Source organism: Mustela putorius, unplaced genomic scaffold (assembly GCF_011764305.1).
Source record: "Mustela putorius furo isolate JIRA1106 unplaced genomic scaffold, ASM1176430v1.1 tig00000145_pilon_pilon_pilon, whole genome shotgun sequence".
NCBI classification, from domain to species: Eukaryota; Metazoa; Chordata; class Mammalia; order Carnivora; family Mustelidae; genus Mustela; species Mustela putorius.
In genome coordinates, this window is record NW_025421294.1 from 28418791 (window position 1) to 28446051 (window position 27261).

General features: G+C 48.2%; 1 protein-coding gene across 1 annotated transcript; it reads right to left on the reverse strand.

Annotated features, from left to right (window-relative positions):
- Positions 1-1033: 1033 nt before the first annotated feature.
- SLC22A5 (solute carrier family 22 member 5) lies at positions 1034-25397 on the reverse strand. Its single transcript, XM_004745007.3, has 10 exons — positions 24827-25397; positions 17491-17594; positions 12304-12458; positions 11143-11314; positions 9853-9979; positions 8094-8194; positions 6190-6404; positions 4561-4743; positions 3206-3341; positions 1034-2429 (listed from the first exon to the last, which is right to left on the reverse strand). The coding sequence occupies exons 1-10, from the start codon at positions 25217-25219 to the stop codon at positions 2342-2344; spliced, it is 1674 nt and encodes a 557-aa protein (XP_004745064.1). The 5' UTR covers positions 25220-25397; the 3' UTR covers positions 1034-2341.
- Positions 25398-27261: the final 1864 nt, after the last annotated feature.

Below are 27261 nucleotides of genomic sequence, written 5' to 3' on the forward strand. Positions count from 1 at the left end.
ATTGTGATTTTGACCCCCAGAAAGCCACAAATGATTGACATCAGTAGCACTGAAAGTAAGAGAGAAAACTCAGAAACTGTTCATTCATGCAACAGGAGAAAGGGCAGGAGGGACCATAATTTATATTCTGGAGTCACCGTGAAGGCAGTTAATTAGAAACATGGCACAGAATCAAGTTTGAGGAGCGTGGAGAAGCCAACAGGGTTACAGAAGATGAGCTTCCTTCCTTCCCACCTGAATTTGATGCTGCGTATTATATTATGCGACAGGCCTTTGACTTACCTAACACTGGAGTTTTTTACCCAGGTCTCTCTGTACGTTCCAGCTCAAATCACCCTGTGGCACATTTTATATATACATGTGTTGTGGACTGTGTCCAAACCACTTGTCTTCCCAGCCCCACCACTTACTCCAGCCACTGTTGCACTGACCAGTTCACACAAGCTTTGACCGTGTTCCCTGACGCGCAACCTGACAGTGCCTCACCGGAGGCTGCGATAGATTTCCTCTTGCTTTCTACCCCGAAGGAAGACCCTGCTCAGAACTCACACAGGCGCAACCTGGAAATGTGGGGAGGGGACTCCCGCAGGGCTGCTTTTGATGGATGGGAAGGGGGGGCCAAAAAATAAATGCCCTTCTGTCCATGAGGCAGATCAGATGGTTTTGAGACCTATTCCCTAAGGCTCCTTAGAAGCTCTGTCTGGCTCAAACATCCTCATGCTGGGTCTCCCCCTCTCCTTGTTTCCTCCCCATCCTTAGTCCTGCTCCCTGGAATCCTGTTCCCAAATACACTACCTAGCCACATAGAAGTGCTGGTCTGAGCCCCTGCTTTCAGGGGAACTGAGTCCAAGACACTTGTGTAAGAAGGTTGCTCTGCCTATAGTCACTTACTAGGGTGAAAGGGATGAAATCCGAGCCTCAGGCACTAAGTACCAATCATGGCTAGAATGAGCACAAGCAGACACAGACCAAAGTCAGGTGATGGTACAGCCTGACTCACCAAATGGTGGAAATAAAGGTGGTAGGCAGTTGCTGTTATTTAAAAAATCATTTTCTTTATTAAAACATCTTCATTTCCCAAGGCACTTCAGGAGCTTTCACAAAAATACGGTTTTTATCCAGGTGAGGCTAATGCTTTAGGAGTACCATGGTAACATAATCATAGAAGACAGTTACACCAAACACAAAATATCTCTCAAGTGAGCAATGCTGAAAGACTATGAACACAATTTGACTTTCTTCTTTGTAATTTTTTTCCCATGATTAGGTATCACAAAAGGAACACAGACAATGACGGAATTGTTGGCACACAGAGAAGGTGCTAGTGGTGAAGGCTGATAAGGCCTTGCACAAACGGCAACTGCACACCTTCGCCAGAGGGATTCTGGGTTGAAAAACACAAAAACACAAACAAAGACACAGATCAGGAGGCTGGGAACCAGCCCTTCCTTCTAAGTCTATTCTGAAGGGCAAATAACTTAAGCAGAAAAAGACATTACAGCAAACAACAAACAAACAAAACACAAATAAATTCTACCTTATAGTTTTGAGAGAAGAGATGAGTTTGCTTGTCTCTCTTTCTCACTGATAGACTTCCTTCAAACCACACATCAGAAACCACAGTAGCTAGGAGATGTGATTTACACCGCAGTGGAAAACGAGAAGAGATTTGCTGATGCATCTCGTATGGGCCTGGACAAGCCCAGTGCTTGGATCAGATGTAAACAAGTCTACCCAGGAGTCACACTGAGGGGTACAAGAGCTCACAAATCAATGTACTTGCCCTTGTTCTAAACCTGTTCAGTTCCTTCCAAAGTAATTACTTTTAGACTTCCCCAGATCTGTGCTCCCGTGCCTGGGGAAGCCAACAATCCCAGTTAATGTGGCCTGTGACTAAGAAAGTGTGAGAAATCAAACTCCCTGTGCGATTCTTTCTTTTCCTTTAAAGTGCACCATGAGAGGGAAACGGGGGTAAGATTAGGTGGGGAGATGGGACCTCCAGTCTTTCCAGGAGGTCTGAAATTAATATGTAAATTTAGCACGTGCCTCTCCTATTTTTCCAGGTCCCATAGGTCCTGGTGAATAGTTAACTTCTTAGGAAGCACCCATCCATCATCTGGCAAGTCTGCACATTCGGACGTATCTCAAGTTGGTCTGGAGGGAAGATGGTGTGCCTAAACCACAGGCAGCCCGAGTCCAGCTGTCCAGCCAGGAGCAAGTCAGACCCAGGGCTAAGAGGATGAACAGCGAAGAGCTCCCCTGCTGAAGGACTCCGTGTCTACACAAGCTGCTTCTGACAAGACACAGTCTTCCCTCCTCACCTCACGTATTGGAGGTTGTGTTATAAGGCTGTGCTTTTAAGGACTGTGGAGCTTTCTTCACCATCTTTTAACATCCTTGTGTGGCCTGGAGTTTGCCTGTATTTTATTCTATAAAAACAAGCAAAACCAATGTTAGTAACAAATCTTTAAAAAGATGTCCACAAGGTGCGCCTGGGTGGCTCAGTGGGTTAAGCCGCTGCCTTCAGCTCAGGTCATGATCTCAGGGTCCTGGGATCGAGTCCCACATCGGGCTCGATGGAGCAGGGAGCCTGCTTCCTCCTCTCTCTCTCTGCCTACTTGTGATCTCTCTCTGTCAAATAAATAAATAAAATCTTAAAAAAAAAAAAAAAAAGATGTCCACAAGTCTTGGGTCGCCTGGGTGGCTCAGTCGTTAAGCATCTGCCCTTGGCTCCAGTCATGATCCCAGGGTCCTGGGATCAGGCCCGCATCGGGCTCCCTGCACAGCAGAAAGCCTGCTTCTTCCTCTCGCGCTCCCCTTGCTTGTGCTCCCTCTTTCACTGTCTCTCTCTTTCTGTGCCAAATAAATAAATAAAATCTTAAAAAAAAAAAAGATGTCTACCAGTCTCTAAACAGACAAACAAAACCCAGATAACTTTAGGTTATCTCACTAAGGGGGAAAAAAAGTCTTAGAGCAGATTCTGAAAGGCTTCTCCTAGTCTCTGCTGTCCCAGAGTTGCTATGGTACTCAAGAGGTACATGGCAACACGGTGGTCTGGGTCAGACCAGACAGGACAGTCTGTAAACACGTCATTTCTGCCCCTCTGATGGCTAAACTAGTCCATGGTGTGTATGAGAGTCTGTGCAGGAATTCTCAGCCAGGCCTGGACCCAGGGCATCAATACTACAACTGAGAGCAACCTTACCCTTTGACCCTTAGCATCTGGTCAATGGTGTCCGGGAGGGGAGTGCCAAAGCTCTCTGGGAGGAACAAGGTGAGAATGGCTGTCAGGATGGTCAGACTTCCCATGAGAATGTAGGGCAGGAAGCGGTCATAGGCACCTACGGCAGAGTAGACAGAACCCCACGCCAAGGATGTGGTCAGACTCGGTCTCCTTCCCTCCCTCCTTCTGTGCTCCCAGGACTCCATAGGGGACCACATGCTTCCTAGGCTTCTGCATCTCTCACAGTCCGAACAGTTCTCAGAACTGAGCCGGCACAGAGGTTCCCAGATGTCCCGCAGCGCCCCATGGTGCAGGGAAAGGGAGCAGACCAGGAGGAGGGAGGAGGGGAACTGAGCTGTGATTACTATTCCTATTTCTCAATGCTGGGTTTCCACAGAACTCCAGATTCTCATCCAGGGACAGGAATAACTCCTCCACCTCTCCAGATGGGTCACAACTTGCTTGATTTGCCTTGAGGCCTGATAAGGTGTTTCTGCTTGTCAGATCCATGTAATATGTTCACAACACATCCTGGGTACTCTCAAGATGGTTGCCAACGCACCCCAAAGATGTGCTGGCAAGGGCTGTGCCAGGGAACAGCAGCTGCCATGAGGGAACAATTTCAAGGAAGAATAAATCGGTTCCCTGTTACACAGAAATGGCACAAGCCAGGGATGCCTGGGTGGCTTAGTCGGATAAGCACCTGCCTTCGGCTCAGATCATGATCTCGGTGTCCTAGAATCAAGCTCCATGTTGTGCTCCCTACTCAATTGGGAGCCTGCTTCTTCCTCTCCCTCTGCCTGCCACTCCCCCTGCTCTGCACTCTTGCTCTCTCTCAAATAAATAAATAAATAAATAAAATCTTAAAAAAAAAATGGTACAAGGCAGATCTATACACAGTATAAAACCAAACTGCTCCAAATGACAATAATTCTCAGCACATCAGACCTCTTAAATGGCCATCTTTCCCTCTGTGCTCCTTTTATACTTTGATTCCAAGAAGAAATTTCTCCAGTTAAGTACATGGGTTCCTGATACCACCATGCAGTTTCCTAGGATAAAGAAACCGTATCCTCTGATGAAAGGCCTAGGAGGGCTAAAACAGAAAAACTCTGCTTGCTCATCTCACTGATTTCCAGCGAGTCTTTAAGTTGTTTTCCACGTATCAGTGAATGTGTCCTCCCCAGGGTGCCTGGGTGCAGGCACAGGTGCCGTCCTGGATGGACCCCACTTGCTGTGGGTGCCAGCTTTGCTGTTAATGACCCCCAATGGCTCACATCAAGGGCCTTCAGTGCTTCCAACCCACCTCCTACGTGCCCTCAGCCCATGGCACTCACCGAGGTAAACGAAGTAGGGAGACAGGATACTGCCTAGGCGAGATGCTGTGGAGCTGACCCCCACGCCCATGTTTCTGACCACGGTGGGGTACAGCTCAGCAGTGTACACATACACCATGGAAAAGGCAGCAGTGACTCCAAACTTGCCCACCATCACCAGGATGGTGGCCAAGTAGTACCAACCTGGAGAGGAAAAGGGAAGGGAGTAGAAGGCACCAACTCGTGCTGTGCTGCTACAGGGCGTGCCCAAAGCAAACGTACTTTCTGCTTTTGGGGATATGGGGGACAGTTTCTCTGATGTCCTACTGTGGGATAAGTGAATGTAGCCAAGCTGTCCCTCCCAGTTGATTACTGAGAGGAGGCCGGGACATGCCACTGTGTGAGGACGCACTCTTCTCCTCAGCCTACATACCACTGTGATGAGCCCCTCAATAGCCCAAGTAAAGTTGTTCCAGGCCACAAGTCACTAAAGATGCGCCAGTCAAGGGGTCAGGTGGCACCCCAGAAGGGTACTCTGCATGAACTGGAGTTACTGAAGGACTTGTGGATGATGGAAGTTTCCCTCTACTCAGACCTCAACAATTCAGAGGGCAGCAGACCCCCAGGATTGATCCCCCGAACCACCCTGCTTGCTGTGCCGATGATGAGACTCTGGCCTGTGGGTTGCCCTGGGCTCTGGGGTGAACCCCTCTGTGTGTACCCTGATGGACTCCCCTGCCAGGCTGGGGACACTGTTCCTGTGCAGAGTGCTGTGGGGCTCAGGGACCGGCACATAGAGATCACCAGAGACCCCCAAATCCATACATACACTGACAACTCTGGGCACTACAATGGAAGACAAGGGTCCACAAAGTGTTCTATAAACTGCAGAAAAGGGCTCCCTCCCACCCATCTGTGGGATACAAGACAGTTTGGAAAAGCAAATCCAGCTAATGGCCTGTGAGACCCATGCTGTTCCCGGCCCCTCCCTCCACCTCTTCCAGCTCAGCTCCCTCTTCCTCCTCAGACTTTCTTCTTCTCACTTCTTCTATGTTTCTGCTCCACTGACCCCTCGTCAGGGCCCTTGTCCGTGTTCACTCTATATAAACTAGTTCATTTCCTTTCTTGTTATGATAAAAGGTAACCCAGTCTGTACCATATTAAGCATATTATTTACTTGTCTCTTGTCTTCTCAACTAGAGCGTGAGCTCCAGGCGGTGTTCTGCCCGACCTGTTTGCTTCTGCATCATTACTTCATGCCCCAAACAGTGCCTAGCTCAGGGAGGCACTCCAGAGCCACTTGCTGAATAAATAAATGACTAAGGTAGGCCAGGTTAAAAAGCCATGGGTTTGGCTCCCTTTCCTACTCCTTACTCTTCAGAGAGAAACACATACGCACTCATTAACTTGGGGCAGAGAGTACCATTAACCACAGCCCATATGGCTGCTCTCACCACTCCCCAAAAGCCCCCGCCATGGCCAGTGTCTGGTCCCAGGAGACACTTCCTCTTGATTTTTTGGTGAAGGCTGCAGATATGCAAGTGAGCTGCCATAGCACTATTTTATTTTCTTTATGAATTGGGGAAGACAGCCCAGTAGAGGTGAGTGACTCAGCGAAAACCCCAGACTGCAGATGCACAGCGTCCCTACCTGGGGGCACCAGCTGCACGAAGAGGAGAACGCTGCCGCCCAGGAAGAGGGCTGTGGCCATGGAATAGCGTCGGGGCACGTGCTGCAGCAGCAGCCAGGCCAGCACATATGCGGGGACTTCAACCACCGCTGAAAGGAAGCAGTTCAAATAGACGTCCCCATGCAAGTTCGGAGTGTCGAGGGAGAGCCCGAAATAGCCCACTGATATGGTCATCCTGAAACAGAGTGCAGGGAGAAGCTGGAGAAGCAGCAACCGGAACAACTTTTAAAAATACAATTACCGCAGGAAATTCAAAACTATCCTTACCAGGAGGAGAGCAGACTTAACCCCAAATCTTCTTAGAACAGAAAATAATATCCTCCTATCCCCATGCTAACTCTGAGCCAGAGCAGTATCAGGACATTTCAAACAGAAAGTGTCCCAGCAGAAAGGCGTATAGAGTTCAGACAGATTTACTTTCTTAAAAAACAAAACAAAACAAAACACCAAAAACCCAGTAACACCCTCCAACCTGCCTTTTGGCTTTAAAACCCCTAAGCTGAAGTACCTACAACAGCTACTTCCCTACCCTCTAACCTCCCCAAATCTAGCAACTGCAGGAGGAGGGAGGGAGTGAGCACGGAGGACTGTATGGAGTGGGGTGTGACAGGACTGGAGGGATCAGATAAAAGGAGGAACAATCATTAGGTCAAACACTGGGAGAAAGACCCCCCCAGCAGACCTTCTTTCTGTGGCAACCAGCCAGGAGGTTGAATAGAGGCAGCAGACCCCAACCCCACTGTACTCGTGGAGAAGGGGAGGGGCCCCCAGTGGCGGGGCCACATCACCTCTCATCCACATGCTTCCTGGCATCCCAGGCCCGGACCCCATCTCTAGCAGGCACTTTGTCTGCTGATGATAAGCACTCTGGCACACCAGACCTTTATGGATTAGAGGTTTTTAACTCATCTGCACGTTGAAACCACAGTTGGTGCCATCTGGGGAAAGTAAATGTCCAGGAGTCCCTGGGGAATCCAGGGCTGGAGGAGCACCTGGGTGAACCACAGAACAGATGACTCATCGCAGGCTTGCCGGTCTGCTGGGCAGGCTGAATGCTGGTCCCGTCTGAGGCCAACGCAAGGGTGGTGCACTACCCTGAGGGATCCTGGGCCATTCCTTAGAAATAAGTGACTCACAGTAACCCCTTCAGTGAGCCAAAGAGCTGGCTGGCCCAAAGCTAGATGACTCTAGTAATAAGGACTCAGGGATGAAGTCTGCCTTTGTCATCTAGCAGGCTCAGGTATTCTCCTAGAATCCCAAGGATTCTAGCAAATTCTAGAATTTGCTAGAATTCTAACAAATGCTAGAATCCTTGAGCAAATGCTACTGAGGCACTAGGTTGTGTCCCCTCTCTCTGGTAACTCACAAATGCCCTTCTGACACACTTGGCAAAATGCCTCCTTAGAAGGAGCCACAGCCCTGCCTCCAGGACAGTCTCTGAACATCCCAGAGTGAGGATGTCCTGCTTCCACATTTCCAGACAGTATTCAGCAGTCTCTGTAATGGAAAGGACATAATGATTTCACTTAGATCCTTCTTAAAGGATCTTCAGTCACTGTCTAAAGCACAGGGGACAGAAACAAACTAGGGCCCACAGTGACCAAGGATCTGTCTCATGACCTAGAAGGATTCCCTCAAGACTCCACAGCTTCCCAAAAATCCAACAGATTTCATACTCCTTTTCTGAGATTCCATCGAGCTCAGAATTATGATATGCCCACTTTTCTCATTGCATGGCAGCTCCTTTCCACTTTCGATGACACAGATCTTCAGTTTTGGTCTGAGACACATTTGCCAATGAGAAACTTGGCAGCCACTGCCAGACGCTTTGTCTGGAAGCTTCAGGTAGGTCTCACTTACGCACCACAGGATTATGGACATGACAGTGACCATTCGGATATTCCGGGTTCGAAGCAGATTCAGGATGCTGTGGGACTGCTGCTTCTCAGAACTCAGGTCTTGCAGCTGCACGAATGATATGACAAGGGCATGGGAGGGAGAGGCTGGAGACTCAGGGATCCAATAATAAACCCCAAACCCTAGCGCCTTAGCTTTCTGTGTCTCTGAGTTGGCCAGGGTTTTATGTTTCTTTGAAAGAAGAGTAAGTTTAGTGGATGCACCTTGAGATGCGGAAGGCGTCCCCAGGCCTTGTCAATGACCCATTAGTGAACGAGAATAAGGAGAAAAAGTGGTGACCAGCCCCTCAGCAGAGGCAGCCAAGGCAGAGGCCCAAGCCTCTTGGCCCTACCTCCGGCCTCCATCAGTGACCGCATTCCAAGGAGGCCTCTGAGCATTCCTTCCCAAGGCTGGCTCCCTGCCCTCTGGTCAGAGAGAGAAACTGACTATGTAGTTTATTGATCTGATATTTTAAAAGAATTAATGTTTTGAGTCCTCATACCATGTAGTTACTGGTCTATTTCCAAGGAAAAAAATTTCAGATAGAAAAACAGGAAAATTGACCTCAGCTTCACCCAGAGTTACTTCCTATGAAATTTGGCACAGCCACAAACATTAATAAACCACACGTCTAAACACACTGATGTTGCTTTCTTAAGCAAACCCAGCTTTGGAGTTTGTTTTTCTCGAGTTAGCAGTTCAACAAAAGGTCAACTTCTGACTTAATGGATCCCCTGAAATAGCCTCATTTCCTCAACAATGCCAGTGGGGTTCTGGGTTCCCCCAGACAGACCCCTCAATGAAAAGCCACCAAGGCTCCCACACTTAAAAGCCCTCCCTGCCACCTCCTCCTACCCTGACGTCTGAGCTTCGAGCCCCTTCCAGAACATGCTGAGTGGGAGCTGGTGTTGAGCCAGCACTTAACTGTGAGGCCCAATCCAGCAGCTTCTCTGAGCCCATGGTAGCTGGTCTCCCTCTCCTAAGCCCTGGGTCTGCATCCCGAGTCCCAAGCGTCTCTCATGTTCCTTCTGAACACACTTGAGTAACGACTCCTGGTGGCTGTTCTCACAGCAGGTCCCTTATCTTCCCATCAGATCAGAGACACATTCCAGAAGCTCATCAGCCAGCAATTACAACTTCTAACCTCTTCTGGTAGTCATGAGACTAAGAAAAACTGCCTGCTGCAGAGGGCGGAGGGAGAGGGAACAGGAAGGAGAAGCAAGACCCAGGAATCAGGCAGAGCCAGGAAATTACTCATGGTGCATGAGAACCGGGTTTGCAAGAGGGGTGGGGTAGGGGGAAGGGGCTGATATCAAGAACCTGGCTGCAAGGGGATATGCAGCAACTAATGACTGGTGAGTGGAAGGAGACCAAACATTTCTAACTCCAAACCTACTTCTGCTTCATATTTTATGTACTATATTTCTTTTAAAATGAGAAACTATAAGGCATTAAGAAGCAATGATTTCCCACAATGCCAACTTCATGAAACGCCTATTACTCAAAGTGTTACTTAATGGTTTGACTATATGATTGCCTAGAAAAGAATTACAGAGTATGTCAACTTAAAACCCACAGGAAAGGTGAGGAGATTTAACAGCTGGTGCCTTCTCCCCAACTTGTGAATTTTAACAAGGCCTGCTTGGGGGCTGCTTGGGCTCCTGCATGGTGTTGCCCTAAAATCATGGTCACCGAGACCCTCTCACCAGCTTCCTTGCAGGGCTTACCTCACTTGACTCGAAGATAGTTGAGGGTGCAACAATCCCGTTCATTTTGGCAGCCTTGCGGATGATCAACTCTGCTTCTTTAAGTCGTCCCTGAGAGATGAGCCACCGGGGGGACTCAGGGATGAACCTGGAAGTACAAGGAGCCATCTTGCTGAGACCATCCTACCCAACAGACCAGGTGGAACATATGTGGAGGTAGGAAAACGGGCTTTGAGAACCAGACATGCATTTGGGGAATGTCTGGTGTTTCCAGACCAAGCAGAGATGGTTCACACCATACCCACTAATGATCCAAAGTGTGAGCTTCTGAGTATCCCGGAGTGCATAAAATTTAGAGGGGCCTGTTGCTCTTCAGGCTGGCCACCTCCATTTCTGAAGAGCGGTGGTGCCACCTGCTGGACAGTGAGGAGACAGGCACAAGATGGGCTCCGGAAGCCTGGCTTCTGTTGTGGGTGCAGGCTGGCCCAGCCCCTTACCCCACTGTACTCTTTGTCTTGGCTCTAGCATCCACAGAAGCTTCTGCACTGACCGCTTCGCCTACAGTTTTTCCTCACTCCCCATACGGGATCCACACAAGTGACTTGTCAGACCCCCTACATAAGTTTATCAAAGAACCTGGGACTTTGAGACTTTGTGGATCTTATTTCCTATGTCATTCGATGGCCCCTGCCCTTTGGTCATGACCAGGACCCATGCTATGCTCTATGTTCTCTTCCATTATGCTCTGAAATGCTCTCAGCTCTGAGGGGAGCCGTGATCTCAACAACCCCACCTAAAAGGTGCGACTCCCACCTCAGCCTCTCTGCTGTGTTCCCTCTCTGGGTAAGGAGGGCCTCCTCTCTGGTAGCCTAACTCCTCTATCTTGGAGGCCCATATGGAGTCTGGCTTCCTCTGTGTGGCCACCCTGAGGACTCTCACTTCTAGTGCTCTCCCTCTTCTTCCAGCACCTGCACTGTGAAGCCTCAGGAACACAAGCCAGAACTAGGGCCTAGGCTTCCTGAAGGTCATGCTAGACCCCATCATCTCTCAGCTACTACTACTTCTTCTCCCTGCACTTCGATCAGCGCAGCACAGGACTGAGAACAAGCCTGTTGATGTCTGGGAATTTCGTCTTGTTTTCTTTTTGGCTCTTCTGAGTATGGAAAAAACATTCTGAAATGACTTACAAAGAATTGCTACTTCCGGTCTCTGGGAGCCTTAATAGGGATTTGTGACTTGCTGCTGCCCCCTAGTGAATGCTGGACAGAAGACATCTGCTGGTGGGCACCACTGGGTGCAGGCGACACTCACCACCAGAGAGCCGCACACAGCACCCCAGGCACCGTCAGCGCCAGCAGCAACATCCGCCAGTCTCTGATGAAGTAGGCAAACAGTGGCAGCATCATGTAGCCAAATGCATAAAATATGCACACTCCTAACGTGGAGAAGATAATACGAACCGACTTGCCAAGAATTTCTGTTCCTGTGTGAAACAAGGGAGGAGGCATGTTAGTCCTTTCATTTAGGTCATTTCCTTATTCATCTTCTCTCGTATAATTCTCAACATACAGGAAAGAGAGCAGCCGCGCCCTAGGGAGGGATGGGATTCTGAACCTGCTGCAGTTTGACCACCTGCTGGGGTGCCCCCAACCCCACTGCCACCATGACCTTTTGGGCTTCCCAGGAACGGTTCTGTCTTGCAAATTTCATCACTTCCTCATGCCATGTGCTAAAGATGCCACGTGAGGTCTCAACATGTAATCCTCACATGAGGAAGAATTTATGAAAGGGGAAGTCATCATGAAGGACACACATGCGAACTCAAGGAAGTATTTTTTTTTTTAAAGGCTATTCTACTGAATGTGAAGAGAAACAATCCTTTCAACATACAACCCAAGGAATCCAAAGATCAATAAACTAGAGTTGGATTCCTCCAGAGAGTGAGACTGGTGACTCTTCAGTGAGAACAAGCCAAAGCTCCACAGTGTATACTCGGACTTAAAACTCTGAAGGTCTTGAAACTCAAGTGTATTCACATCAATTCGTTCTTGTCAGTCAGTTTCTCTGGACACAATGCTATGCAGAAGAGGCGGCCTTCTTTCTTGGCGGGCCTGCCATTCGTGGCCCTTGCTCCTTATATCATGTCTCTTATCTTTTCTCAGCAACCTCAGATCTGGGAAGGTCCCATTTTTCCACAGATGGTCTTGGGTGAATTCTAGTAAAATGGCTATGGAATACTAAGGGGACCAAGGTGCACATCTCCAAGACCAGAAAAGATCTGGAACTCAGCATTCAGGCTGTCATGCTCCTGAGGACTCAAGGCTGGGCAAACTGAGTTCACCACACAGCGCTGGTTGGTGTTGCTAGAGACCACTTCCCCTTGAGGAGCACCACAGCTGTCTCTAGAGAGTGGGTGGTGGAGTGACAGTGAAACACAGGATCAAGTACTCCACTCCAACTTGATGGTCATACCCAGGACAAATGCTGCCACGTAGTTGGAGATCTGGCCCATGCCCACAAAGACAAACAGCACAGCAAACATCTCAAAGTTCTTTGAGAAGATCTGCAGGAAGCTGAAGCCCGTCTGCATGCCCATGGTCACAAAGAGCACGTTCTTCCGACCAAACCTGGAAAGGAAAAGACAGTAACAGAGTTCCAGCTGGGAGAAGGCAGCAGCAGTGGGCCCACCAAGAGGGACTTTCTCCAGAGCCATTCAGGGAGGTGTCATGGATGAGGCTGCCAGGGTACAGGGCATGGACAGTCCCTGTCTCTGGTCCCAGGGCTCTTACTCACCCCTCTCCCCCCAGGCACCAGGACTGCCCTCAAGGCAGTGCCAGAATTATGATAATGATTGCAAGAAATCAAAATGCATTCACTATGCTTAAATCCATACATTCATATGGCTTTTTTTTTTTTAAAAGAACTGATTTACTTTGGAGGATGATAGAGAAACAAGTCATTTTAAAAGAAGACTGGCAAACAGGGGGAAAGAAACACTTGTCCTGAAATTACTATAAAGTATATGAATAGGAACCAATAACAGATGAAAGAAAATATCATTTATAGAAGTATTCCAACTATTAAATGAAAAAGAAGTGATAAAATTAGAATATCACCATTTAATATTCCTCAACAAATGGGCATTATGATGGGGCACTGTGTTTCATTAACAACTAACAGTCTTTCCCTGAAGAAATAACTGAATTAGCATAATTCCTACTCTCGCTAAAGGGTATGAGCCTGGATCTGATGAAGTCTCCAGATCCACCACCAATTTGCAGAAACGCCAAGAAAGGAGGAGTGTGCTGAACTGCACATGATAATGCAATCAGCAAAATGCAGACTGGAAATTTCTATAGTGGAACAGCCCTGAGTGCAAAAGATAAAACATCTGGCAAAGAAAAGGATGGAGGAAGAATCCCTTAATCAATCCTGCAAAAACTTATCAAAAATTTTTAAGTGGACAAGACTAAACTTGTGTTTAAGGATACACATCTGGCTGATAAAGCTGCAAAAACCCCACAAGGAAGGGATTACTGTAATAGCCACGCTGGTGGTTATTTATAGTGGGGGGAGGCTGTGGTTCCTGGGATGGGACATGTGCATAGGGGGGGGGGGTTCTTTGGTGGCCAGCAAGGTCCTATTTCTTGACTTGGTGGTAGTTACAAGGTTATTTACCTGGAATAATTCATCAACCCACACATTTTTTCTGCATGGTTTTCTGTATCTGTGTTCATTAAAAAAATTCCTTTTTAATGTTGGTTTTTTGTGGGTTTGATCTGTTTTAAAGACAGTGTCATTGTTAGGGAGGAACAAGTCAATGTCCTTCATTCAACCTAGCAGTTCCACCTAACTCTGGCCAGACACCCATTTTCATTCAAAGAATATATATTTGAACCTCAATTATATATATACTAGGTGCTAGGGACACAGGGGAATTATAAAACACAGACAAAAAAACTCTTGTTTCTACCCTCAAGGGGCTTGTGGCCTATAGGTGATTAAGACAGACAGGAATCATAGTCTCATCAAACAACTCATACTATCGAACATGCAATTACACAATGACACAAGTGTGCTGAAGGACCAGCACCCAGGTTCACAAGAGACACAACCAAGGACCCTACCCTGGCCTGGGAGTAGGGGCTGGGGACGCAGGGATTCAGGAAAGTTCTCCCTGATGACGGGACACCGAGATGAGGCCCAAAGAAGTTATTATTGATGAGGGGGAGTAGACGATAGGGACCAAGCTTTTGATGATATTCATTGTATAGTGTAGGGGACCAACATTACATATAACACCTCTTATTTACCAATTTCTGATGCGTGCTATGAAGAAAAGGCACAAGAAAGCAGGGTAATATAAACTGGGGACCCTGGGTTAGGCTTGATGGTCAAGGAAGGTCATGGGGGTGATTGGGGAATTTTTTTTTTTTTAAAGATTTTATTAATTTATTTGACAGAGAGAAAGATCACAAGTAGGTGGAGAGTCAGGCAGAGAGAGAGAGAGAGAGAAGCAGGCTCCCGCTGAGCAAAGAGCCTGATGCGGGGCTCGATCCCAGGACCCTGAGATCATGACCTGAGCCGAAGGCAGCGGCTTAATCCACTGAGCCACCCAGGCGCCCCATGATTGGGGAATTTTGAGAAGAGCACACACAGTCGTGGCTGGAGGGGGCACAAAGACATGAGCAGACAGCAGACAGTGGGCCTGGCGTCAGCTGTTCAACAGAAGACCACAGGAATTGGCTGGGGACCATGTTGCAAAACCCTTATTGCCACGTTAAAGAGTCTGGCACTTCTCTCCACTGAAACAGGTTTTTTTGGTTGTTTTTTTGTGCTACTGGCATCTAGCAGGTAGGGGCCAGAGATATTCTAAACATCCTAAAATGCCCAGGATAGTGTCCCATCACACAGAATTCTCTGGCTCAAAATGTCAATAGTGCCAAGGTTGAGAAACCCGGGCTAGGAGACTAAGTCCCCCTGCATGATTCTATAACAAGAGCATGAAACACGACAACCAAGGGAAGGACCCCTCCTACAGGGAGACAGGTGTAACCTCTACCCATGGCTTCCCCTCCCACGGGCTCCCTGGGATGGATGGTAGGGAAGAGAAAGACCCAGCGAATCCTTACATAGTACCAATCCTCAGCAACCAGTCTGGGGTTGGGCTCAGATTTAAAGTTTGTCAACAAGACGTCAACCATGAATGTGCTTACAAAAACAGTAAGCATTAGTCTACCTCTTCCCAGGGCTGTGCCCGTCTTGTAATTCATGCACACAAAGGTAACTCAAGAAGGTCAGATAAAACATAGTGACCATCCAGGATTATTTTCATTGCTCTTGAATTTCAGGATTACTGATCTTTGCCCTAAAGGAAAAGTGTGGTTATCCCAGACAAGTTGAGGCATGAATCTACTGCTCTGAGGTCATTTGTTTGGCCTAGGTTTTTGAGCCAGCTTACTTAGAAGTAATGAGATCAGAAACTGTCCATCCCATATGGTCTGGCATCTTCCACGGAGATGTCGCCAAGTTTGTAGGGTGATGCTGGGAGTTGAAGGGAGGGCCCCAGTTAGAACAGCCACACTTTTAGCTACTTCATCTACTCAACTTAGATGCCCTTAAAAGAAGTCTGCTGATGAGATTCTAGAGGGTTTGTAAAACACTGTACTTGCCCTTCAGAGGACTAATGTGGTCCTCAACATACTCATTAATTTTGCTTCTACTGTTTCCAATGCTCCTTCCTCTCTCCACTCCTTTATAGCTGCTTGATTTCTATTCTTCTTTCCACTCCCAGGGCATTCTTCACCTTCTCAGGGCAGCCTCTCCGGGCCTCCTCCATCAGACCTTCTCTTAGCATCCTGTACTTCTCTGTATCATTTACACCATGAAGGACAAGTATACCTCTCAATTAATTGTTTAGTACATTCTGCCTTGCTAGAAGGCAAGTTCTAGAAGAGTATGGCCTGAGAACAGGGGGTCAAGACTCTTTGGGCCCAAATCCTAGCTCTGCCACCTGCCGGTTTTGGGACTGTGCAAGTCATTTAACTCCATTGGGTTTCATTTTCCCCACCTGTAAAATGAGAGTAATAATAATTCCTACTTCATGGGGTGCCTGGGTGGCTCAGTGGGTTAGGGCCTCTGCCTTCGGCTTGGGTCATGGTCCCAGGGTTCTGGGATCGAGCCCTGCATCGGGCTCTCTGCTCAGCGGCGAGCCTGCTTCCTCCAATCTCTCTTTCTCTGCCTGCCTCTCTGCCTACTTGTGATCTCTGTCTGTCAAATAAATAAATAAAAATCTTTAAAAAATAATAATAATAATTCCTACTTCAAAGGGTTATGATGGGATTATTTGCTTTTCGTTCTTTTAAGTTTGTATAGTGCTTCTAAGAGTGGCTGGCATATATTAGGTGCAGTGCGTTTGTTAGATAAATATAAATAATCAACTGATACTTGCTGCTAGATTAAGGATCTCAGGAAGCAAAGATCTTTCCCCTGAAAGGGCACATGGCTCAGGCCTGTCTAGAATTGTCAATGAGTGGTCGTGGCCTATGTGACTCTTTAGTGCTCACTGGAGATTGCAATAATTTATCCCTTTTCTAATGGCTAGATGACACTTGAGAAACATAAATCTAGTGAGAAATGCACATATTTCTTATGAGGAGTGAATTCTCAGGTAAAGACAATAATCTATAGAGGTAAACATGCCAGGACATCACCTGAGTTTGTGCTCTGGGATAATATAACTTTGCTCTTAAAGTAGGATGACATTCTTATCCTGAACTTCTCTATTAGTACTCAACCAGCTAGGAGGATGCTGGGACTCCACTGAGTGAGCCAGGATGGCCAGGATGGCCAAGGACCTTAGTGAAGGCTACGCTTCTCACCGCAGGCTTCTCCAATTGACCCTGGAGCCCTGGGGTAGAGAGATACCACATAATGGACCCCTCTGAGAACTTCAGGGAAACTGTGGACCTTTCTCCAGAAAAAATGTTCATATACAATCTCTAAAATTTTGCACATAATTTCAAGAGTAGATGAACTCCTTAAGCCATAAATGGAATTTGAGGTAAAAGCCTTGGAATTATATAAATAACCTTCTTATGGGTCAAAACAGTACATGTCCTGCTTGCTGTCAAGTAGGTGCTAAAAGCTCTAAGCTAAGGGGCATCAGCCCTGTGAACACAAGAGTTCTGCTTATTACAGCACTACTGGCCAGTGAGCCCTCCTCTCATCACACAGATAGAATGACAGGCTGGGGAATACAGAGGTGGCCATTCACTGGATGCCTTAGGATTGTCGACAAAGTTCACCTGCATGTGTATGTGGTGTCTACCTCTCCCATGCTCGGAGACATGAAAGAGTAACCTAGGAAAGGCCAGCCAGGCTGGTACAAGCAGTGAATCACGGCATATTTCCTGGTCTACTTGATTATGTATACACTTAGCTCAGATTGTTCTGCTCAGGAAGAACGAGGAGGAAGAGGTTGTAGGCTCTTTGCTTGGTATGAAGTCTATACTCTAGACAGAGCTTTCTCTCCTTTTATAAAACACAAGACCCTGGGCTGAGAGAACACCACCATCTGAAGTCAAGAGCCAGGCACATACATGCTCCTTGTCTGGTGCCGTGGTCCCTGCAGCTGCAGCAGACAGACACCCACCTTACCTGTCTGAGAGCTGCCCCGAAATGAAGGAGCCCACCAGCACACCCACGAAAAACAAGGAGACTGTGAGCGGGGCCTTCCAGTCGTCCTCACACACCAGGTTCCACTGTAAGGGGAGTAAAGAGATGTATCACTCACTTCTTTTGTTAAATGTTTTACATTTATGGCCCTTTGGAAAATGAAATGAGAATATCTTCTACCCCTGCAGGCTCTGTTTGCATTATTGCACCAGTACCTGAGCTCTTGCAGGCAGGCAAAGGCTTCCGTGGGCAGCAAAGCAGAGAAGCTCCTCCCTCACATGGAGAGTGGGCCCCCTCCATGCCCTGATTTTCATAGTTTTCAGCTCCATTGTTTTGCTACTAATTAGAGGAGGGAGGGTAGGGAGGAAGCAAGTACAGTGCTCATCGGTCAATCCAGGAGAAGGTGAGGCCTTTCATGGCTGCTTCTGGGAACCTGGAAGGGTGGGGAGGGGGAGCCCAGGGCTGTGGATGGGGCAGGGTACCCTTTCAGTGGGCTTCAGGTCATGGACTCGAATGGCACAGGAGTGGTTCTAGAGCAGGGCTCTGGGGCTATAAGAGTCCAAGCACCCAGCAAGGGACTAGAGCCAGAGGGCCTAGGACACACCACCCGGATCTGTTCTTGCAGTTCTGTTCAGGTGCCACTCTGAGCCAATAAGCCCTGGGACATTCAGGTGACATTAACAGCTGGGATCCCTCACGCTGTGCCCACAACACTAGGCCCAGTTACAGCCAAGAGCTCTGAGCTGGGAGTCAAGAAACTGGGTTTAGCTTCCACTCCCCTGTTTATTGGTTATCGAATGTCAGACAAGATGTCCCCCACCACCACCATTTTGCCTTTTTCCCCAAGTATGAAACAGGGATGGGGGCATGAAGAGGCTGCACTGCTCGAGTTTCCCAGCTAGTCATGGGCAGTTCCATCTACAGTTCCCCGGAAAAGAGGCCTGCAGGCAGAGGGAAGCAGCTGAACATTCAGACGCTGGGTCGCCCAAGCCTAACAAGGAGCTGAAAAAAGGGAAAAGCCAAAACAAGAACCTTGGTGATTCCCGGAAAAATGTTTCCCACAGCAGAGAGATGGCGCTCAGTAATCACCAAGAACACTGCCCTCCAGAGAATTCAGACCCTGGCCCAGCTGGTGCCAGGCTGCTGGCCTTCACTCGGTGCAGCCCACTGGCTCTCCAGTCACAGAGGCAAGGGGCATGTACAGCTTCCCAGAGAGCATTTCTTCCAGACCAGCGACAGAGGGAGAAACAAGTCTGCTTCCCTGATAGGCAGTATGTGCACAAAGCCTCAGGGCACCTCAGAGGGGTAGGAAGCAGTCCCCAGGGTGGACACAAAGAACCCCTGCAGCTAACGATAAGGATCACTTAGCCACACAGTCAGCTCTTCTCTCTGGAATAAACCTTGGGTGGGCTGAGATCTCAAGGAAGAGGCAGAGATCTCAAACTCAAATCCAAAGAAAATTCAGATTAGCAGGAGGCAAAAGTATTAGAGCACCAATACCTGAGGGCTCAGGATATAGCGGCCCTCCCACCTCTGCAGCCTCGGGGGTGCTAGCACCCAGACACCAACTGCCTTCTAGAAGGGTGAGTGCTCCTAGGGCAGCCCCCATACAGACATGGCTGTTACAGTCAGGACGGGCTGGGCGCCTGGGTGGCTCAGGCAGTGAGGCAGCTGCCTTGGGCTCAGGTCATAATCCCAAGGGCCTGGGATGGAGCCCCGCATCCGGCTCCTTGCTCAGCGGCAGGAAACCTGCTTCTCCCTCTGCCTGCCGCTTCCCCTGCTTGTGTGTTCTCTCTCTGACAAATGAATAAATGAAATCATAAATAAATAAATACAGTTGGGATGGGAGTGCCCAGGGAGTCCGAGCTGGGGGACGTGGTGTTGGTGTACTGGCATCTGGGTGTAAGGCAGGGTGTTAGGCAGAGCTCCAGGGGCCAGATTACAGCTACTGGGGCTCCTATGACGGGATCCATTTCTAGCCGGCACACATTAACTTTTGTAGCAACAGAAATGAAAAACTGCAGAAAGGGTCAGGAGCTGCTTCTCATCGGGACTCTCACAACGGCTGGAGACTCATATAGCTGAGCCAGACTACAAACTGACAGGGTCTTCTACAGCCCCCTCCCCTAACAATGTCAGGTCCCCCAGTACAGGCTGGTAGGGAATTCTGGGCTGACAAGGCCAGGTGCTACCCCAAACCAGGTCAAACTATACTCTGCAGCAGACAAAGCATCTTGGGGTAGGTTCTTGAGCATCTCTCTAGGGCCCGTAGCCTCACCCCTGTCACTGGGTCCAGCCTGTTCTTGCTCTGGGCAAACATGTAACCCCCTGGAGTAACTGGGCTCTCCATCCACTGCTGACAATTGTTTTTTGTTTGTTGGTTTGTTTGTTTATTCTTTTTTTTTTTTTAAGATTTTATTTATTTATGTGACAGAGACCACAAGTAGGCAGAGAGGCAGGCAGAGAGAGAGGAGGAAGCAGGCTCCCCGCAGAGGAGAGAGCCCGATGTGGGGCTCCATCCCAGGACCCCAGGACCATGACCTGAGCTGAAGGCAGAGGCTTTAACCCAATGAGCAACCCAGGTGCCCCTGTTTGTTTATTCTTGAGGCAGGGAGGGGCAGAGGGAGAGGGAAAGAGTGAATCTTAAGCTGGCTCCTTGCCAGTGGAGCCCAATGTGGAGCCCAGCGTGGGGCTCAATCTCACGACCCTGAGATCATGACCTGAGCAGAAATCAAGAGTCAGAAGCTTAACCAACCAGTGCCACCCAGGCACCCCCACCACTGATGATTCTTAACAATTCTTGGGACCGGGTTTTGGGCCCTCCAAAAGCCAAGATGACAAAAGCCAAACTCCAAAAGCCAACACTTCCTGCCCACTGGCCACAGGGAGCCTAAGGGTAGGGCCAGGAGAGATAACAGATCTCAAAATATGAACATAAGGGCACGCACAGACCAGATCCTACCCAGCCAAGCCCATTCACTTACCTGTCAACCACCTAATGAACTGCAGTGGAGCTAGGACTTGGCTTGCACCCTCCTTTGGTGGGTAGGATGAGAAGCCCACACAGTCCAAGCTATGCACTCAAGGCTTGTTGCATTTGCAAAGGAATCTAGCGTTCCTCTACTGAGGTCCTGGTTCCCCAGTTGGGACTAAAGCAGCTACAGACTAGCTCACTGATGCTTCCATTTGCTGTGTGGGATGGGCTGGACTGGCTGATGATAACAAGTCTCAGAATTAGAACTAGATGTGTGGGTTTAGGATTCAGGTCATGAGTCTAGCACTGGGACCCCTCAGCTGGGTGAGCTGTGAGAGTAGGCACAACCTACAAAAAATCTGGGAGCCACTCTGGCAAGGGGCCTAGACTTGCCATCCTTCCTGGTCAGAAATGTGCCTCTCTAGTGGTGATGATTTCATGGATCTCTCTCTCTCAAATATTTTCAAATTGTACACTTTACTTATGTGCCACTTATGTCAGTTATACTTCAATAAAGCTGTTAACCCAATTTTACAAAGAGAGAGGATTATGTATCTCGTACACACCATATAATTAGAACTCCTTCTCAGTTATGAGATATACAGAAATGATAAAGTCCCTGAGAACTAAATGTTCTTACTTGTGAATTGGCTGGAAGGGAAATAAGATAGGGTCTGTGCCCATAGGGCACAAGCTCTTTGCTGAGATGTACCCGGCCTAAGTGCATCAATGGTCAAACACCCTGATAAGCACCTGTTACTGAATGCCATGTATTCCTACCCACATTTTGTCCTGCCTCTTGCTGCAGTTGAAGGCGGATCTTGCCCCAAGGTTGTCAGGGCAAGGAGACAAAGAATTTGCTGCTATATCCTCTATAATGCCTGGCAGTGCCCCGCAGAGGAAAGGCTGTTTGGTACATAGGTGAGTGAGGGAAGGGATGAAAAAAAGGGCTGTTAACTTTCAACACTAAAGGGCTTGGACATTAGGCTTGGCTGATCGAAACCCAGATGAACCCTGAACTTCAATCTCTAGAATAGATTTTATTTATTTATTTTTTTGCTCCTTCAACCTCTTCTCTGTGTCACCTCTAAGAACTTTGACCCAGGGTGTTGGTTCTCAGCTAGCTAGACTAGAGCTACATCTGACCATTCATGGTCAGATGTGTCTGCTATGACTCTGTGTGCACAGGGGCCCCAGGGGCCCTGCAAGTGACATTTCTGTCTTGTCCTGAGCTCCAAAGGCAAGGCTAAGATCTGCGTTTCCTTTAAATGAGACAGTCAGCAAAGACTTAACAGTGGGGCACACATTCCAGGAATTTCCGCAAGGAGTCAGCCCAGTCCTGCCTCCCAGGTTGATGTGGCTTGTCCTTCAGGAGGGCTTGTGATAATAGCTGGGGCTCTCCTATCTTCCAAGATGATCTGTACATGAGATAACACCGACAGAAAACACAGTCCAGAGAAAGAGGCTTTTCAGGACAAGGAGTAAGTAAGAATATTGCTATGGGCTGGGGGAGAAGGCTTCAGAGAAGTACAGAAAGGGCAGAAGCAAAGGGACACAGACAACTGCCAGGTCTTAGATGAAGGGACCCCAACTCATGGGTGCCAGAAGAACTGTAAGTTTTTAAAAGAATCTTTCTGGCTACAAGTTGGGCTAGGGAGACACCTAAAAGCAAGCAGCCCAGGCAGCCTGAGAAATCACCCAGGTTTCAGAGCAGGGGGCAGTCCTGGGCCAAGAAGCACTCAGGGATTGGAGCAGCCCTGCCAGGTGGAATGGCTGATTCTCCAAGTACTCCATGCATGAATGACGGGCCGGGGCCAGCCTAGAAGCACGACTACCAAACTATTCCCAAAACATTCCCTTTCGCCTCTTCTCCACCAATCCCAATAACTTGTGCAGATCCATAGAGGGGCAAGCCACAGTTTGAGGGCTAGGCAATTATATTTTCTTTTAAAATATTTCAGTCAATGCTTTTTGACCAGCCCCAAGTTTCCCTTCTATGAAATAAACTGTCCTTTCCTTCTTTAGCTCTTAAACTGTAGATAATTTTTCTTAAATTTCTCATTAACACATTCAACAAAAATTTCCCTGGGTATCCCTGTCTGTATCCAGCATGATGTCAGGGAGATGCCAAGATGTAAAACTACCACGGAGTTTAATACTACACATATATACTTAAACAAAGAAAAAAAAATCAAACAGGAGACCTACAGTTTTTATCTTCTGTTGAAAAACAAAGAAGAATTTAATACCAATGTACTTATAAACACCTCTACTTGTGATCTGGGGCAGAGGGCAGGCTTGAAACATTTAGCACACACAGGACTAGCTGCAGTGATCAGCAAGCCAGGTCCAGGTTGAAAGAAAATCAGAATGTTAATGCAGTAACTTCCGAGGGTGGCTGGGGAGGAACAGGCAGCCTCGGACTTAAGAGTCAGGCATTCCAGCATCCCAAAACAAAAGGCTAAGTAATGTATTAACCTTGCCTCCCTGCAAAGGCTGACAACCTATATGTAGGTAAAAGGGCACACAGCTCTTACGAAACCGCTAAGACAGCTAAATAAATAGGCTAAATACAAAAAAGGAAAGACTGACATTAGCAGCAAAGTAGCCACTGCTCAAGGACCCTTCCATTAGAGCCGACCGCTGGGAGCTCAGTAGTGCCAACACCAGCCTCAGCCCAAGACAGAATAGGGGCAGTGGAGCAAGAACAAATGAGTAGAGTAAGCTGAGGGAACCTAAAAGTCAGGGCAAAATCCAAAAACATGGAAGGTGCTTCTTCTGACTTCAATGCCTTCCCCTTCCATGGGCAGCCAGAAGCAGAATTTGTAGGGACTCCTGTGTTGCAAAGTATGACTTCTTGGAGGCCTCTGTCAGCAACCTGAGAGACAGCCTCTGTTTCCACAACCCTCATTGGCTTCCAGGAGTGTGAGAAACTTGCTTGTGAGGCATAACAACGCCTCAGGACGCTGGAATGATGTCACTAGCTGAGAGATCCTAGTGGGACTCAGATCACACTCCCACTACATATTTGGGGGAGTTAAGGAGGCACAGATGCTAAGGACATCAAACGTCGAAACATACTGACAGAGACAGAGCAAGCGCACATGTGCAAGCATGTAGATGCACACATGTGTCTCGGAGCAGTGATTAGGTTCCCCTGAAGGGTGACACCCACAGAACAAACATAAGAGAGGGCCTCAAAACCCCTGTAAGACTTCTGAGTCTCCCGGAGGGTTTGAGGCCATACCAGGACCTGTGCACCCTCCTCATTAGCCCTTTCCCTGTGAACCCTGCCCTCCTTCTAGGTTGTTGCTTGCTGTTCCCGTCTTGGCACCTGAAGAGCTGAACACCCCAGACTCAGAGAGGCTGCCACTTCCAGGAAGCTTTCCCAGTCTGTGAATCTCTGATCCTGAACTCAGAGAAACTACTGCCTGTTGAGGACTCTTTATACTGTTCTGCTAGATCACTTCTACTGAGACTCTACAGAGTTAGAGTTCCAGCATCTGGGTAAGACGCAAAGCACATGTACACCAGCCATACATGTAGCTCTAATGGCTGCAGGGTCACCAGGGGACAGACAAAGCCACCCGAAAAGGAAAATCCAAGGGGTTGGGGAATGAGAATTCCCCCCCCCCACAATTCCTACCAAAAAACCCCCCCTGTATGCTTTAAGTCAATCTAACCAACAACACTACCTTCAAATACTCCAAAACATCCCAGACCAACAAGTCACCCCAAATGGATCTTCCGATGCATAAAATTCTGATAACTAATCCAAAGCACAAGGTAAACAATTCCTGATAGGGTATGACCAGACTATCATTTTGGGGTGAGGGTGGGTGAGGAAAGTAACTGAGAAGGGAGGCCGTGACAATTTTATACACATGCTTCCTTTAGCTTTAAAAGTTCTTCAAGAAAGAAGAGGGGTGTTTTTCTCTCTCTCTCTCTGAACAGATGCCAAAAGACCAGAGGAAAAACTGTGACAGCCCGTGGCCCAAGTTCTGGCTTGCTCTGGCTCTGCTCCATTCTACACTCCCACCTCCATCTAGAAAAAGTCTTTGATTATTCAGGGTCTTAGAGTATCTACCAGGGGCTACGATGGCCTTCTTGGCTCCCTCTTCGAGGTGCCCATCAAGACTGGTGGCCAGCAGAACACCCGTGCTATGAGGGGCACGGTCTGGTTAGAAGTCTCTTCGCTAAGTGGTGCCTGGAGGATGCCCACTTGGAGGTGTGTAATGTGTTGGGAGACAGAAGGACAGCATCCAGAACGCACCATGTGGGGTGGAAGGCGAAGGTCCTCCCCACGTTGTGGTCCTCGGCCTCGGCGCGAGGACTGATACCCACCTCGGTCACGATGGTGGACAGGTAGATGTCCTGGCTGAACTCCCAGCCATCCACGCAGCTCTCCTGCTCCAGCTGCTCCAGGTCCACATCGCGCCCCGGCTCCAGCCCGAGCGCCGAGAAGTTGGCGATCGCCGCCAGCCGGTAGCGCCGGCAGCTGTGAGGCACCTCGCGGCCGTCCAGCAGCCGCAGCGGGATACTGTGGTTGCGCCACGCGCGGCTCAGGTTCGCGGTGTCCGGCACCCGGCAGCGGTGCTCCGGGACGGCGGCCAGGAACACAATAGACATTCCATTGAAGCCGTTAGGGATGATGCTGGCGCTGAGCAGAAAGAAGATGAGGCGCTGGAAGGGCCCCCACTCGCCCAGGAAGGTGGTCACCTCCTCGTAGTCCCGCATGCCGCCGGCAGCGGCCCGCGGTGCGCTGCCCGGGGTCGAAGGACTCGGCGCCGCGCGGGGGCGGGGACAGAGGCGGGGCGTGCGCGTGCGCGCCGGGCCTTCGGTACGCGACCGAACGCAGGACCGGCCGAAAGACCGCTCTCCTTCAGAGCCGGCTGGGGAACTCCCGCGGCCCCAGACACCCGCCTTACATAGAGCTGAAGGCCGGGGCGGGCTCTGGGACTGGGCTGTGCGGCTCGGACGGGGGGGGCGGGGCTGGGGCTGTGCGTGACGGCGGAGGGGCGGGCCCGGGCCGCCGCGCGGACTTGGGTCTCGCGTGGGGCAGCAGCCGAGGGGTCTGGCTGGCGGTGGCCTATCCCCTCCAGCTTGCAGGCCTCGGCAAAGGAAGGCAGTAAGGGTCGAAGCCCCGGCGTCCGAGGCCCAGGTCGCTGGCCCAGCACCTGAGAGTCCGAGGAGGAGATATGTAGACGAGCAGGGTGCGAGGCTCAAGTATGAAAAATACTGCCTCCTCCACCCCCGCCAACTTTTTCCTGAGGGACTGTCACTAGCCTGGAGTCTTGAGTCAGCCTAGAGTCAGGTAGCTGCCCTTGACACCGCCCATTCGTGTGAGAGTGGCAGCGATTATTTTGAAACCGGAACCGTTAAGTACCCCGATGGGGAGGCTGGAAGCATTGCCTTTTAATTCTAATCCAAATGCCCTTTCTATACTTTGGTCTGCGACATATCCCCTTCGTTGGCCTTTAACTTGTTAAAACAAGTGTAAAAATTTAACTTCGAGCATATTGTCGATCCCAGTCTAGGATTAAATGTTCAGATTAGGCATTTCTGCACAGTTAACTCAGTCGGTAGAACAAAAACAAAACAAAAAACTAGATAATTCTAAAGCCTCACTGTCTGATAGAACACATGTGTAATTTAACTTTTCTAGTAGTCATATTAAAAAAGTTACCAGATTTAGCAAATAAAAATATAAAAATACAAAAACCCAGTTAAAATGTGAATTTCAGTTAAACAAGGAATAATTTCATAATATTAATATATGAGCAGGGACATAGGAAATTCAGATGTAACTGGGTGTTCTGTATTTTTATCTGGCAACCCTGCATATTAAAAGTAAACAGGAATGGATGAAATTAATGTTAAGATACTTAATCCATTATATCCAACATTACCATTTCATCATGTAATCAATATAGAAGTTATTGAGATAGTTTACAGTCTTACATCCTTTTCATTTCCACTAATCTTAAGAATCCACCTTGTATTTTACAGTACATTTCAGTTTGTGTTAACCCCATTTTAAGTGCTCTGTAGCCACATGTAACTTCAATGGCTATTTAGTGGCCATTATTGGACAACACTATTCTAAAGCCTTTAAGAATGAGGGCTGTAAATTTAACACTGCAGCATATTACTTTTTGTAATTACAGTGGCTTAGTGATGGAGAACTAAATGTACATTTTTAAATGTGATCTATTGGATAAACACTAGTTAATAGTGATTATATTCTAAATTGAAAATAAAAATAAAGAAGAGCAAGCCAGCATGTTTTATGCAGGGAAATATAAAAATTTCCTTAAAGCATAATAGAATTTTTAAAAAATGAAGATTAAAATCTTAACACAGGTTTTAGTCATTTTGTTTATACTTACTGTTCAATATTCCTGCCCTCAGAAGATGGCTGACTTTGGCTTCAGAAATACACTTAATCCTTTCTAACATCTTATCTCAAGTAACAGTCCTTTTCTGGAACTAACTGAAAAGGAAAACCAAGCGTCTTGAAAATAAACTTGTTTCTTGTATCAATTCTCAAAATTGTTTCAATATTTCAAAATAAATGAAAGCTTCTATGAGAAGAATGCTGACCTGTGTCCAGATCAAACAATGTGAAAAAGTCTTACTTTAAGAAACATCAGTTGAAAAAAAAGAAAAAAGAAACATCAGTTGGACATCAGAAAAAACTCCTGAAGGGGTCTGAAAACAATTCAATAGGCTATGGGAGAAGTTGCAGATATTAAGAAAAGAAACGTTTTGCCAAAAAC

Excerpts from the sequence above, each read along its gene's own strand:
- SLC22A5 (XM_004745007.3), bottom strand. The coding sequence starts at position 25,219 with ATGCGGGACTACGAGGAGGTGACCACCTTCCTGGGCGAGTGGGGGCCC. Across the intron at positions 17,595-24,826 it reads TGTCCACCATCGTGACCGAG|TGGAACCTGGTGTGTGAGGA; the intron begins GTGGGTATCAGT and ends CTCCCCTTACAG. Across the intron at positions 3,342-4,560 it reads TCCCTACTTCGTTTACCTCG|GTGCCTATGACCGCTTCCTG; the intron begins GTGAGTGCCATG and ends ACTCTGCCGTAG.